Raw genomic sequence first — 16,107 nt, forward strand, 5'->3', positions numbered from 1 at the left:
ATGAAAAATATGAGTAAATGTATTTGTAATTTTTTTGGGGGTGTAGAACAGATTAATTAAATTTATTTCTTATGGGAAAATTTGTTTCGGTGCCGTCTTTTGGAACGGATTAAGTTTGTAGACCGAGGTTTCACTGTACTATAAAAGGATTTTATTTCCAGTAAATAGCATTTACTTTATATGCTTGTAGTTCTGGTTTTTATTTGTATAATACATAAATACAGTAATTTTCATTTTTTTTATATAGATTCTGAGGCAGGAAGTGACTTGATTACTGAAGATGAAGATGTCAAGGCTGAGAGTTTACGTGTACATAATACCCCTATCGACCAACTTCAGCAGACAGATAAGCTAATTTTTAGGTGAGTAATATAGTGCAATGACATTTTTGTTTGTAAATAATTTTTGTAAGTAAGGCTGGATTTTGTTGCAATATATTCCAATAATAATTTTACAGATTCCTTAATGGAAAATCCAAATTACTCCATGGCCCAAGTAACTCAAACTTGTAAGACGACAGGACAGCCAGAGGTATAGAGGCCTGCATGGGAATGTCCCTGCTGAAAAAAATAACAAATAAAAATCACCATTAACATTTCCAATATCTTAAGAGGAACTTAAAACTTCAAGGCTAGCACAATTCTCTTTCCTTACAACACATACTGTAGATATTTCGTAATCAAAATATGTATCTTGTAACCAACAACTCTTGCCTGCAACCCTGTCAGATATCGTGTTTGAGTGTATAATTCTGTCCTACATTGTTAAGCTTGAAGCTGTTGCCTCACTGGCAAAGTTTGCATCACATTTGACCATTTAAAGAAGTGGCCTGAATTAATATCCTCAAACTTGGTCATTAGTTTCAAGGTCTCGATAAGGTCAGCCTTATCATGTCTAGTTTTCAGTGTTTTGTCTTATGGCCCTCAACTGTTTCTCGTGTGAGAGTTGACTTAATTCTTGAATTATTTTTGTTGTTCTGTATTGAAGTTTTTGCAAAGTAAATACGTAGGGTGGCCAGATGGGAAACACTGTTTTAACAATCTGGAGGTTTGGCACCTGGCTTAATATTGGTACATTATCTAGAATTAAATCAGTATTTATGTACTACAGTACTGCACATAAACGTATACATATACTGTAATTATGGTTATAATAGTGTGGTAAAATCACAGTAATAAATAGTATTGCCTGCCAATTATTGAGCTGGTTTTTCTTTTTCTTCTATCTTCTAGTTTTGGCATATTTTAATGTCTCCTCATAGCTCTTCTCTTTCAGTTTCGGATGCCATTTAGTTGCATGTTTTTGCACCTTTTCCAGTTTGATGTGCTTCTTAAGATATAGAACACCATACAAGACTGCATATTCCAAAAGTGTTTTTATTGAAATTCGGTCCACTCAGTGCTATTATATTTGCTATTATAACTAGCAAAGAAACCGGGCATTTTGACTTCGGTGTTCTCTTATTCAAGGCAGGAGCTAACAGGTTAACACACAAGAAAAACTAAGCTGACCAGGATGGAAGAAGAGAGAGAAACCTGTCAAGCCTGAGTGAATCGGCACTTGCTTAAGAAAGCCTGTCTCAAAATTGTGTACCTTGTTTGTTAAACATTAAGGTCAGAGTAAAATATAGTACGACATTAAATTTTGATGCTGTTTAAGAATTTAGTCTGAGTACGGAGATTAAAGGTGTTAATCAACATGGTTCAGAACTTCAAAAGTAATACTTAACTGATGTATCTTTGTTGGAAAACATTTGCACTGAATATGCATAGCTTGCTTATAGGATGTAACTTTCTGCCATAAAATGTGACATGATTTTTGTATAGATTAACAGGAAACAGTTTTTTTATGATTTTGCACTTAAAGCATGAATGATAAATTTTCAAGGATTTAAGAAATGGAAGTCTTAAGAAAGCTATCATAATTTCATCATTTTGAAAAAGCATGTTGTAAAATACCATAGAATAGCAATACTGTATATCATTTATGAAGAGGGAAACATAAGATTAAGGACCTGCCCTAAACACTAGTGTGTGCTAGTGGCTGTACAAGAATGTAACAACTCTTGTACAGGTATATATAAATTAAAAATAAGTTGCTTTATGGAAAGGGTTATGGTTTAGACAAGTGTTGATGGTAAGGGGGGGGGGGGAGATTCAAAATTATTATAATAAACACTTGCAATTGTAGGCCTGACATGTAGGGCAAACTTTATTAAGTAGTGGTCTTATTTTAGATTCATTAATGATAAGCTTTAGAGGAATGTACAGATAAACCAATTAGTATTGTGGACATTATGAGCCGGCTTTCTCTCTACTACACAACAGAATAGCTTTTCAAAGGACTTGTGTGACATTCCACTATTGAAACATATCAATACAGATTCCTCAACAAAAATATTTATTTATACAGTATGAACATTTGTGTGTTACTAAAGAATGTGTAAAGTACTGTATTAAGTTGATAATTTTTATATTTCAGGGACCTGTGCAAAAATTACGGTGGAGACTTCATGGCAGTGAACCAGTCTCAACCTTGGAGTACCTCTAGGCGAGTGTTTTGGCCTTCTTGGAATTAATGGAGCAGGAAAAACAACAACATTCAAAATGCTTACTGGGGATCTACCTGTATCTTCTGGTGATGCATTTGTGAATGGATACAGCATTAAATCTGATCTGAAGAAGGTAGCAATCAATAGTACTTTATTAATACAGTATAGAGATCAGTAATAATAACCCCTGCTATTTCTTAACTCTTATGTTGCTTCAGTCATCTGCAGATGATTTTATCAAGCACTGGTTTATAAGTCAAGGTGGCAGTTTGGTTATGTTCCATTACCAGATGGCCCTGGAGACTATCCTCTAAACTGGAAAAAGTCTTTACTGTTCTAAGTTTTTCCTTCCTAGGCATTAGTAAATAGATTACTCACCATACTGGAGCTGTGCACTGTATGCACAGCTCAATTTATTTTCTATCACATTTATATATCAAATTGAATTTATTACACATATTACAGAGAGCTTTCAAGTTTACTAAGATGAAATAAGGTACTAATAGCAAGGTCTTGGGTGCCAAGAATACCCATTATCATTCTTTATGCTGCCTAACTGAGCAAATTTAATGCTACAAATTACAAATTCAGATGATACCATGTCTGTGACTTTTAATGATCTTGGCGTTGGTCGAGGTGTGATCGTGCTAGTGATGCGAACACTTTTGATCATGGTGCAATTACAGTTGTGGCAGGTTAGACCCTTCTGTAGTTTCGTCAAATGAAGCAGCTCTGCTACCACGAGCTAGTAAAGGCTGATAGTTCCTGTGTGGCATTTAGTGATTATAGAGACTTATTTCTGCTTCTGATGGATAATATATAAGTGACTAACAGTAAGGAGAGGGCGAGTAAGGGAGTGGTCAAGGTGGCAGCCACAAAACTCTGCTTCTTCACTGTCATTCTTTGATCTGCCAAGTTGAGAAAATTTAGTGCTGGAAGATAATGAGTCTGATGAAAATACTGTGTCAGTGTGACTGTTACTGATCATGATGTTCTTGGTAATCCTATAATATTTGTGTAAATATTAGTACAAGTCTAGAGTAGTTGTGGTGGAGAGAAGTATCTTCGTGTTGCCAAGTACAGTAGAGCAAATACGGTGCAACATGCTACAGCACTTGATGAAAATAGTGCCATTGTGAATTTACTATCCATGGTGCATGCGGTGATCATATATTAGTAATATAAGTGTTGGTGGTAATAAATAAAGTACAGGACTTGATCATATTAATGAAAATTGAAGGGTTGAATATTATTCAGCTGACTGCTAGTTTGAGGTAGAGTATTCCCTAAAGGGATACCTACTTTTTTTTCACCCTAAATTTGTGGTATCTGTGTAACATCTGGAGAATGGCTATGTATTTTATGCTTTACTCCTAATAGAGTTAATAGGGTTAATACACTGGAATTATCTAAAATCCGAAATGTGCCTGCTGTATAATACTTGCATTCTTTACACATTTTAATTGTATCTGATTCAAAGTTAGGGGTAGATTTCATTATACATTAAAGTTACTGTCACCCTTTTCCATTTTTCTGTTCCATAGAAACATTATTACTTTTAAGTGTTCATTTATTTGCAGGTTCAGCAGGAGATAGGATATTGTCCGCAGTTTGATGCACTACACGATCACATGACTGGTAGAGAGTCACTTCGCATGTTTGCACGGCCTGCGTGGAGTTCCCGAGCGCCAGATTGAGGAAATGATTAATAGTCTTGCTGAGCAACTTCTTGTTACACACCATTTGGACAACTTGTTTGGCAACTACAGGTAAAGTTTAGTTTCATAACACGGTACTGTATATTTGGGAATCGCAGATAATATGAAATTCCATAAATTAACAAATTATATAGATTGTTTATACAGACAGATATATTCTGATTGTTTATACAGACTAATATTTGGGTATATGAAAATTTATTTTTATTTCATGGAAATGTATTTAACCCTTCAGGAGTACCCTTGCGTTGTTTGCATGCATTGGTACTGTAAAATAGTTTTTTACAGATATTTCTCAAAATGGTGAAAACAGGCATCTGTTAAATGTTTATTTGCCAAATGCATCATTAACAATATAACTGACTTGGCCTGTAATGCTTCCTGTGTTTTTTTTTATTTTTGTGTGTACTGCACATCAAATTTTCTTTACCCCATCATATTTTTTTGTGGCTAATATAAATAGCAAAGAAAAATTTAATACTGAATATCACAATAATGCAGATGCTTTAAATAATAGGTAACTAATTTTGATAAAAGAAATTGTTTGAAAATTTAATTACTGTATGAGGAATAATAAGTGCCTCTCGGTATTTTTTTGGGCAAGGAGAAAGAAAAAACATTTTTACACTTTGTGAAATTCCATACTACACTATAATTTCAGTAAGTATAATTTTAATTACACTTTAGTCTAGTTAATAATTTAATTAGCATTTTTTTTTTTTTACAAGTGGAGGAAATAAGCGTAAATTGAGCACTGGAGTGGCTTTGGTGGGAGACCCTCCACTGGTGCTGCTAGACGAGCCATCATCGGGGATGGATCCTGTGGCGCGAAGGTTGCTCTGGGATGTCCTCACTTCTGTAAGGGATGCTGGTAGAAGCATTATACTCACCTCTCATAGGTAAATATATTCGATCCTGTATGTTTATTTTGTCATCATGGACATTTATGATCTGCTGGAGTATTGTGGTGGCATTTGGCATTTCTGTGATGCTATAATTTGAAAAGGTGTGGTGAATGGATGGGTGTTATTGTGAATGTCTTACTTTCTCGGTCTTCTCCAAATCCTCTACCTTATATAAGTGAAGAAATAAAATATTTACAATTGTGTGTCCTGGTCAACTCCCATTTCTGTTTAATTTCCAGTACTGAAATATGTCCCAAATTCTCTTTTTCGTTTTTCTCAAATCTTTCAAGATTTTGTACATATTTTCTCAATTCTATAAAGATGGCCATGGACTTGTAGTTGCATATATCACTTGCTACTGCATACTCATTCACGCTACAAGATGCACATACCATAACTGTAAACACTAGTTATACAATTTTTAAAATATCATTTGATTTCTCATTTTAAATGAAGAGACTATATCTGGATATTAAGGAGCTTGCTGTTAAGATAATAAAATAGTCTGAATTCCTTAATGCCACTGTAAATTTCCATTAAATTATAATGTACAGTAGCTTTTAGATGCTATATAAAATATTTTGTTATATATAAAATGCTCAATTTGGCAGTTGAATATTGTTTATCATCAGCAATTATTTTACAGGAAAGTTTTGCAAAGTATTTATTGTAATATAGCATATATTTATGGCAAAATTAACTAGTTTATAGTTTAGCATGGGGTTTGCCTTGCATAAAGCAAACAGAGTTAACCATCAGCTATGTTCCCTGCTCAGCATGGAGGAATGTGAAGCGCTCTGCACTCGTTTAGCCATCATGGTCAATGGGAAATTCTGCTGTATAGGATCACCACAACACTTGAAGAACAAGTTCAGTGAGGGCTACTCTGTCATCATCAGGTAAGTATCAATCACAAACCCAGGATTTGCTATACATTTATTGCTGTAGATACATTATTTATATAAAGAAAACCACTTTTATGTATACAAAGCATGCAAATTGGTAATTTTAACAATCTCATGAAGTTTTCTACAAAAGATTTTATATATATTGTATAGGAATTTTAAGAAACTAAATTTATTGCCCTTAATACAAAGTGATGTCAGAGAAAAATTATATGAAAGTGTTAAATTTTGTTCTTGCAACACACTTCATTGTTATATACAGTATAGTGATTTGAATAAACTGTTTTTGTCCCCAGAGTTTGTATGTCTAGTTCCCAAGATGGCCATGACCCTAGCCTTGCAGAGATGCCACCAGAAATGCTGACTGTCAAACATTTTATTGAAAAAAAGTTTCCAGGTAGGGTGGTGTGTGTGCTCAGATTTTACTCCTGCAGTTGTAAAGGGAGGAGTGTGTAAGATAGAATATTTGTGATGCTTTTCAATTTTTTTTAATTGTGTGAAGAATATTGTATTTCTAATGAAAGAACGAAGAACAGCCTTGAGACAATGTGAATGTCAATGGAAGGAAAAATACATTTCACTCTCAAATACAGTATGTCTCATAATCTGAATGAAAGAAGTGTATTAATTAGCTTTGGAAATTTTATGTATTCGATGCCTTCAAGTAATATCCAGTTAATTAATTATCCTTTGACAGCCTCTGCACAGACAGGGTGCTATACAACATGCATTGCAGGGAATTTTCAACCAGCCTTGCATGGTCATATATATGGAGTCACTGAGGAAATGAATTCACCTGAAAAGGGCCATCATAAGTAAATATATAATTAGCCAAACTCCTTTTGAACTATCACTTATCACTGATAGACAGATGAGGGCAGTAATCAGAGACAATGTATCTGACTGGAGGAGTGTTACTAGCAGAGTACCACAAGGTTCAGTTCTTGCACCAGTAATGTTAGTTATCTACATAAATGATCTACCAGAAGGAATACAAAATTATTTGCATGTTTGCAGAAGATGCTAAGATACTGGGAAAGATAGGAGGCACAGATGATTGTAATGCTCTTCAAATCGATCTTGGATAAAGTAAGTGCTTGGAGCGTCAAGTGGCAGATGGAATTCAATGTGAATAAATGCAGTGTTATGGAATGTTGATTTAGAGAAAATAGACCACACACAACTTACAAATTATGTGTAATGGAATTACAGAACTCTACTAAAGAATGAAACCTAAGGGTGGTTTTGGGTAGTAAGCTGTCGCCAGAGGAACACAAAGAACATTGTGAGAGGAGCGTATGCGTCGCTTTTCAACTTCACACTTACTTTTAATAATATGGTGAAATACTAAAGAAAATTTTCATGACTTTTGTGAGACCAAAACTGAAATATGCAGTAGTTGTATGGTGCCCAAATCTCCAGAAACACATCAATAAACTGGAAAAGATGCAGTGGCATGCTACAAAATGGCTTCTGGTACTGAAAAATAGTTATGAGAAGAGACTACAGACATTAAACATACCAAAACTAGAAGATAGAAGAAAAAGAAGTGATATGATCATCACGTAAAAAATTCTTACAGGAATTTACCAAATTGACAAGAAAGAATTCCTGAAACCAGCAACATCACGAACAAGATAGATTTAAGCTAAGGAAACAAAGGTGCCAAAAAACATTAGAAAATTTTCTTTTGCAAACAATGGTAGCCGTTGGAACAAGCTAAGGAGGCCAAAAACGTCAGTAGTTTCAAAGTGTTATACAACAGAGTAGTGGGAAGACGGGACATCACGAGCATACCTCTTCATCCTGTAACTGCACTTAGGCAATTACACTTTCCATGCTGGATTTAACAAATAAGAAGTGGGGGGGGGGGGATGTATGGATTTGGATAGGATGATGAGACCAAGTTCAAAGATGAAGGTAATACAGTATTGTAAGAAATAGTTGGGGCCTTGGGAAAGCCACTGAGCACATTTAAAACCAAATTCTATGATTCTTTTTATTTCCAGTTGTTGAGGTTTTTGTTCAGTAAAATGCGAGGCCGCTGTTTCCTGTGAAAAAGAGATTTCGAGGCTTGAGCATAGGAAATAAGCTAGATGTGGTTAAATCTCTCTAGACAGGTACTCTTGGCTATTGTCCTTCGTATGAAAATTTGAAATTATAGTTTTGCTCGGTGAAATCATAAAACATAGGAAATATTAAGGTATGAATGGTAATACACTGAATATGAATCCAATCACGTTTTTGATGATTTTTGTAGACGTACTCAATATTACAAGAAACGATTGGGGCCTTGGGAAAGCTGTTAAGGATATTTAAAATTAAATTCTATGGGTTTTCATTCATTTGAGTATGACTCTGCTACCTTTTGAAAACAAGTTTTTTAGGCTGGGGACATAAGAAATAAGCTAGATGTCGAAACGTGTTTGCAGAATGTTCATTTGGTAGTTGTCTATTATATTATAGATGAAAATGATAATTTTACTAAGGGAAATTAGCCCATAGGGTGTGGAAAATGCATCCTGGAGGCATCTCCTGTTGCAACAAATGAGGTTGGTCCCATGTAGTTCATTGAATAGAGGTTGTAATGTAATGCAAAATATTGATTTTCTAGACATTCCTGAGGTGGACCTCTGCCTGACAAGAAGTTGCCTGTGCATGTGGTGTCTTACCATGATTGTTATGCATTACTGGTGGATATGTCTTGATTAGAACCAGTGGGAGACTTGCATAATGAGATCTCTTGCGGGAATGATTCATATACAGTATTGTTGGTTATTTCAAGTTACCTTAATTTTTATAATATAATTTCTTCACTATGTTTTTCCACAGCAAACCATTTGAGAGAAATGCAATGGGGACGGTTGGAATATTTCATTCCTGTTGAGGGCTGCACATGGTCGTCAGTGTTTGGTACAATAGAAAGAAATCGCCACGAGTTGCCAATTAACGATTACTCGGTTACTCAAACCACACTTGAAAGGGTTAGTTTTTCTAAAAAGTTCTAAGCTAAAATATTATTTTTTCATGTACTGTACAGTTTTTAATTTTATAATCAAACTGAAATTAAAATATTAGCTTGGAGTGCCAGTCATGTTATATTTTCACTTTCAGCTAGGAAAACTGGTGAAAAGATTTAGTATTCTACTGGACTTCCAATTACCATTTCTCCTTTTATTCATTTCCAGGTTTTTCTGACATTCACCCGTGGACAAAGACCTGATGGAAATGACAACAGATAGGGGCAGGACTGTCGTTAAATTCTTAATTACAGTAAGAAATAGCTTGTCAATTATATTGTAAAAGTATTCAACTTGGTTTCAATACAATATTGACAAGCAAGTTGATACTAAATGTTAGTACAGTATTAGCTTGGACACACACTAGTCATGGAATGTTGTATTTTTAAGTATGATTGGTAAGGTAATGTGAGGGTTGGGCGAGTATTTGAGCTTGTATTTTAAAGGTATTTAAAAGTAATTTTTTAAAGCATCATTAAACATTTTTGTGATGTGCAATGCTCATGTTAATATTTGCCAAAACTCCAGTGACGAATAATGAAACGACTGCTTTTGATGGGTCTTTTGATGGCTCTTTAAGCTACCCACCTGGAACCTTGTATACATTTTGGGTATCAAAGCAGTCTCTAATGAATCACAAGAGCCTACCAGAACCAGAATTTGATACATACAAGTTCATCACAATATCAAACCACCGGAAAGGTAGTGGGCAGAAATAAGCAACTGCTTGAACAATACTTTAATTCGTGATTCAAAGTATGTACACACTCATTGTCTAGGTTCACCTAGTTAGTGCCACTCCACTGCCACAGATGCCAGCCATGGCATCTGTGGCAGTGGACAAAAAGGAGGCCTGGCTGAGGACTGGGCCACGGGGATGGTAAAGCCCCGAAATCATCTTAAGATAACCATGTTCCCACCAGAAAATGGCATTTCACTATATTCAATGTTGGATTTCTGGAAGAGCTTCCTGAGCTAGAGAAAAAATTAAAAGGCTAACCCCGAAAGAACTCTGCACAGAATGACCAACCCAGCACCACAATGCCCAGCACTGCCTAGAAACATTAACCAGGTAATGAATGGCAAGTGGATAGGGAGCCGGTCGGCCGAGCGGACAGCACACTGGACTTAGTGATCCTGTGGTCCTGGGTTCGATCCCAGGTGCCGGCGAGAAACATTGGGCAGAGTTCCTTTCACCCTATGCCCCTGTTACCTAGCAGTAAAATAGGTACCTGGGTGTTAGTCAGCTGTCACGGGCTGCTTCCTGGGGGTGGAGGCCTGGTCGAGGACCGGGCCGCGGGGACACTAAAGCCCCGAAATCATCTCGAGATAACCTCACGATAACTATGAGAGCACCCAAGCAACAAACCTAATTATCTACTCAGGATATTAGAAAAGAAGGTGGACAGCGCCATAAACTTGTGGATGTTGCATGTCCAAGCAGAGACTTTAGGCTGGCCTAAATTAATCGCCCTGCAAACCACAAGGGACCAGGGTTTAACAAAGTTTGCACCCGAGTACCTCCTAGTAGTATGCAAGAAGCAGTGCACCACTGCAACAGGACAAAACATGCCCCCAGCCAGAGTAACCAACCCTCAACTAAAGGAATCTTTTGAAACCCTTCAGACCCTTTCTTCAGCAGAAAAGACAGTGCAGGAACAAACACCTCAGTCAAACAGAAAAATAAATAAAACATTCCAAAAAGGAAATGACAAGACAACCACACCAAAAGCCACCAAGAGGCATTACCCAAGTTCAACAAAATATATATTAAAAGTAAAAATATCACAACCAATACCTATGGCAGTGGAGAGACAAGAGAAGGTGAAAAGCATGTCCAGCCACTGCATACCGCTTCTTAGAAGACAAGTGCCAAGGTGGCATCAAAAGACCTGCCACTGGGATCCCATACAAACATTGAAAACCAGAAACATCCACATGTTAAAATTGGCAGAAAGCATTAACCACAGAGGGAAGGCACCTGAGCATACCAGTGGAAGGGGCAAGGCCTTGAAAAGACATGTAGTAGCCCCCCTCCTCAACAAAAAAAGGAAAATAATGATTGAACTGGCCATGAAACCAGAAACAAAGCTGCATACAGAGTTCAGAACTTTATCAAAAAGATTGTAGCAACCTGTTACAAGTGACAGAAGAGAAACCACCAGAGTGCAGCCATACCCTGAAGCTCCATAAAAGACTAATGTCCAGCTAATTTCAAGTCAAGATCATAGGTATCCATGAACAGTGGGAATAGAGGAGAATTGTGCATACTATGTGGGCTTTTGCACAACTGCTTGAGAAGCCCACGAGAAATCTGATCAGACCTACCCCACCCCCCCGGTTTCTATCCCAAATGGGATAGAAACTGAATCTAAGCAAACCAAAGTGGGCAATGATAAAAGGACAACATGCAGATAGCACAAACCGGGCACAAAAATGTCTGAACTCACAACAGGTCTGACCAAAACTAGCACCAGTTAATGAGGAACCCAAACCCCACTCAAGAAATAGAACCCTGGGTACTGTAAAGCAAGAATGTTGTCAAAGGACCAAGAGGGTTCAAGTAGCACATGAACAGGCCAGAGGTGAAATAATGTATAAGGAAGTATTTGTCATGCAAGCAGCAGTGGTTCCACCAGTGCCAAATGATAAGAGGAGACAGTATTGACCCAGCGAGGTACATCACTGGGTCAAACTTCTGAAAGAGGTGGAGCCACGAAAAAACAGCTGGGTTTGGACACTGCGCATGCAGCACCTGAAACCAACACCGAGCTGGCCACCAAGGAGCCTGGAGGGCTACTATTCCCATGTAGGATTCCAAGTTAGCCAGGACCCAGAGCAACAGCTGGACTGGAAGAAAGAGGTACAAAAAACTCCACTGCGACTATGAGGGCCTTGTGATCAGGGAATGGAGTTGTGTAAAGAGGAAGGCAGATTCTAAGCTAACAGAGATCCAAATCGAAGCCTCCTGAATGTCTTGGAAAGCCACTGGAAGTAGGCAACATTGACTGCAAGAACATTGGACACTCTCCAAACGTGAACTACATGGAAAACCAAGCCCTGAGAAGCTAGCAGACAGGTTACCCACAGCATCCAGATTCAAAAGGAGCTCTCTCCCCTGATTCAGGCAACCACCGGGAACAGGCTGAATGAAGCCAGAGACCAGACGAATCTGAATGCTCCTCAGGGCATGCCAGTCGCAAACTCCTACACCATACTGTGTCCAGTGAAAAGGAACTGGCTAATGATCCTGGGCTGCTTAAAGAGCGCTGGTCACAAAGCCCCAGCCCAGAGCAGACATGGCTATAAAAATGTCGTGATGGTAGAGGAAGGTGTACCACGGAACGAGAACCCAAGCCAGCAAAGCAGCAAATGCAGAGAGTGCAGTAGCAGCAAGAGGGGCTGAATTGGAGAAACCAGAACAGACCTTCCCAGTGAAAAAACCATGCTGACAAAGTTGAGACTTTTATACTACTGTTCGAGCATCCACAGTCTGTTTCAACCCCAGTTGACTGCTGCCTCAAAGCTGCCGGAGGAAGGGAAAGCCACAGTGAACGAGTCCCACACGAGGCCCATCCAAATCCAAACCTGGGCCACCATAAACTGGGACCTATTGGGAATTTGCTAGCAAGCCAGTTGTTCACCAGGAACCTGAACTCCACAAGCTGAGAAAGAACCAGATCTCTGACCAGCAGATACCCATAATGACTGTGTCCCCACCAGCCAGTTGAGGTAGGCTAACATGAACCCTCAAGAAATGAAGAAGAGCCAATCCGGTGAATACATGAGGAGCCAGATTCAAGCTAAAGGTAAACACCCTGATGCACTTTTACAACCAATCCCTGAAACTTTGATGTACAGTATAGGAATAGATGACATTTCAGTCTATCCTGAGGTCAAGGACAGTTCAAAATGGTCATATCTTCATCTTCTGGAGTGGCATGCCGATAAGTGTCCTGGAAGTCCTGGGAAATCATCCAGGACCCCATCTCCAATATGAAGTGAACCTGGGCCAGAGTGGTCATGTGGGAAAGTGAGGCAGGGGATGAAGTTGTTCAGCCCCAAGAGGTAGAGAATGAACTAGAGCTCTAAAAGTCCTGTTTTGGAACCAGGAAGAGACGAGAGACTCAGCGAAGAGACATGGTCATTTCGACCATTGGTAGCCACCAACTCCACAATGATACAATACAAATGAGATAGAAAGGCCTGCTCTAAAAGCCCAAACCCCCCAGAAGGTGGGAAAAAGATTGACCCTCTCTACAGCAGGCAGTGTGAAACAACCCAAAAAGCCTACAAATCATAGGATCAGTAGTCGGCAAGCTGGGCGAGCCACTTTCACCATGACAGGATCGGCATGAACCACAACTAGTGGTAACCCTCGGAACAGTGCCGACCAGCAGAAAATGAACGAACAGTGGGCAGCGCATACAATCAGGCTCCAACAAGGGGCTACTTCAACTAGCAGCAGAAAGCCTTGGCCCTGTCTCACTTGCCTCTGGGCGTAAGAACAAGAGTCATGGAAACATAAAAGGTTATAAATTGGCTAGCAAGAAGCAGCTGCAGAAGACAAAGCAGAGTGACCACCTCCTCCAGAAAGAGGAGAGGTGAAAAAGACAAAGTTGAATCTACAGACTAGGCCAATACTGTCAGACTGTCTTGCTTGTTGACAAGCAAGACGGGCAGTGTAGAATGTAGCCACTGCCTCCTGGAGTACAGGCACATACAGCTTGTGTAAATCAGCAGACCCAGAGCTTTGCACATCAATGTCCTTGCAGAGCCAGTAGGCATGGATCTCCAAGGACCAAAACACGCATGACTAGCAAAGTGCTAACAATCCCACAAGTCCTCTGCCACAAGGGGCCCCAACAGCAAAGGCAACTGGAGTGAGTTGCATCACCCCTCACAATGGTCAAGAACTGGAGCAAACAAGCAGTCATTGAGAAAAAAAAAAGAAACTCACACCACTTGTACACGAGGGGGAAAAAAAAAAAGAATAGTTTGCTAGCCAGGAAGGCAAAGAAGATCCAAACTCAAAGGAGGCGGGTCCCTCATGGAGGCAAACTCTAGGTCTCACAAGAGGTACTGTATTTGAAAAGATTCGCCCAAGCCACTAAAGGGAGGGAAAGAACCTCGTGCATCCAATGGGCCAAGAGGCATGCAGAAATGAACCCTAGGGGAAGCTGCCTTAGAATCAAACTCATACAAGGGGGATATGAAAACCCCCCTAGGGGCCTCCTAGTGCAAAAAGCCCTTGTCAGATGGGAAGAGGTTCAATTGCAGTCCAAGGAAATACCTAAACACACAAGTGAGCCTTCATTACCCCAAAATTTTACATTTTTACCCCATTTGGGGTAATTTACTCTTATTTCCCAACCCCTGAACTAGTAGTAGTGTCAAAACACCGAGTGTACATCAGTGTTAAATGATGTTAAAGTTGCTTGTTTTAGAGTGCTCTCTAGTACTGTGGCAAACATATCCCCAGACTCTTCTACTAAGAGGACCAGATTCTGGTCCTCGTCTGTTAGGCAGTTGCAATTCATTAGAGCCTGGTGTTGTACCAAAGATTTTAAAGGTTCCGTATAGGTAGCTTGGGAAGTATGAAAGTGAGCTCTTGTACAATTTATTTTTCCTGTGTATTGCACAAAATAGAGCTGTAATTGATTATTGTGACCCAGGTGTTCATATCTCTTTAGCAGAGAATCATTGATTATACTAGAATATTTTTTTTAGTAGCAAATTATATATTTTATAATGTGAAATGAAAGGTTTATCATTGGTAAACACATTGGGAAAATTATGAGCTGTACTTTGTACAGTACTTATCTTGGTACAATAATGTATTGTGATATGTATTATCATAAACAATATATTTTATCATAAAAATTGTCACATGAAATTGCCCCTTGGCATTTGTATTAATTTTCATCCACTACAACCAGTGACAGTGATTTGACAAATATACTCTTATTAATTTTCTTTGAAATCTTTCCATTTATCTCCTTGAAATCATTGTTACATTATATAGGTAGTTAATTCAACTCTAGAAACAGATTATTAGTATAATATCGCAGTAAGGTGAACAACCTATGGAAAATTATTATTAAAAAAATTTATTTTATATTTAGACATTTCAGAGCCATCTAATTTGACTGCTTAACAAGATCTATGTCAATGTGACAATCATGCATGACCAGGCAGGATGACAGCTCACCGCTGCCACAGGCAACTTTTCAAACTGTCGCCGAGGTTTAACTTTTAACACGGTTCATAGTCTGCAATAAGTATTTGTCAAAATGTATGAAGCCAATAAGATGTTATACCCAAGTCAGTATGTAGCACTATCACTGTTGCTCAATATTAAAAAGGTGCTAAATATCAGTTAGGATGCCAACAGAACAAAAGTGTACAAAGCGAGCCATAGCCAAGGTCCACCAAGGGACTAATGACTATCAGCAAATTGTGAAGTCAGGACGGTGTGGGGCATATGTAAAGCCAGCATAGATGGGGTCAAAAGGGTGCCAGGAAGCATAAGGGAACCATGGGAACTGGAGGAGGCAGCACCAGGGTGGATGGACAATACATAGTAGCATGCACCAATTCTGGGACAGTTTCAGTGGAAGAACAAAGGGCTACAGGAACTTCCATACCTGTCCAAGATAGGAGTAGATGCAAGAACAAAGACAAGTGGAAATTGGTGGAAGCACTGAAGCTTTCTTACCCACTGTGGAGGGAGAGGAACAAGGTTTACAACTGACCTCCATGGTCCCTTAGAGTTAGTTGTACATGAGCCCCATTACCATGACAAGGCAGATCTTCGAGGGGGATCTAAGATTTAAGTACTCTGTAAATTTCGTGTCAAAATAAATTTCAGCATTTATATAAATTTATAAACATGTGGAAGAAAAGAATTACAACTGGTATAACTATACATTTAAAATTAATACATAAGAGTTTAATGCATCTCAATGTGATCTTTTGAACATCCAATAACATGTATATATATCCACC

The 16,107-nt window shown here is 38.5% G+C and overlaps 1 protein-coding gene across 1 annotated transcript in view; it reads left to right on the forward strand.

Moving 5' to 3' along the window:
• The window catches only part of LOC123768463 (ATP binding cassette subfamily A member 3), a gene marked incomplete at its 5' end in the record, with an annotated part of 50,725 nt that extends 35,650 nt beyond the window's left edge, over window positions 1-15,075 (forward strand). Inside the window, 10 exon segments of the mRNA XM_069336223.1 lie at window positions 248-362; window positions 2,482-2,527; window positions 2,529-2,684; window positions 4,132-4,218; window positions 4,220-4,320; window positions 4,998-5,168; window positions 5,951-6,073; window positions 6,376-6,476; window positions 8,912-9,063; window positions 9,268-15,075. Coding sequence (XP_069192324.1) covers window positions 248-362; window positions 2,482-2,527; window positions 2,529-2,684; window positions 4,132-4,218; window positions 4,220-4,320; window positions 4,998-5,168; window positions 5,951-6,073; window positions 6,376-6,476; window positions 8,912-9,063; window positions 9,268-9,321 — 1,106 coding nt within the window.
• Between the last annotated feature and the right edge of the window lie 1,032 nt (window positions 15,076-16,107).

This window comes from Procambarus clarkii, chromosome 35 (genome assembly GCF_040958095.1).
Source record: "Procambarus clarkii isolate CNS0578487 chromosome 35, FALCON_Pclarkii_2.0, whole genome shotgun sequence".
Lineage (NCBI taxonomy): Eukaryota > Metazoa > Arthropoda > Malacostraca > Decapoda > Cambaridae > Procambarus > Procambarus clarkii.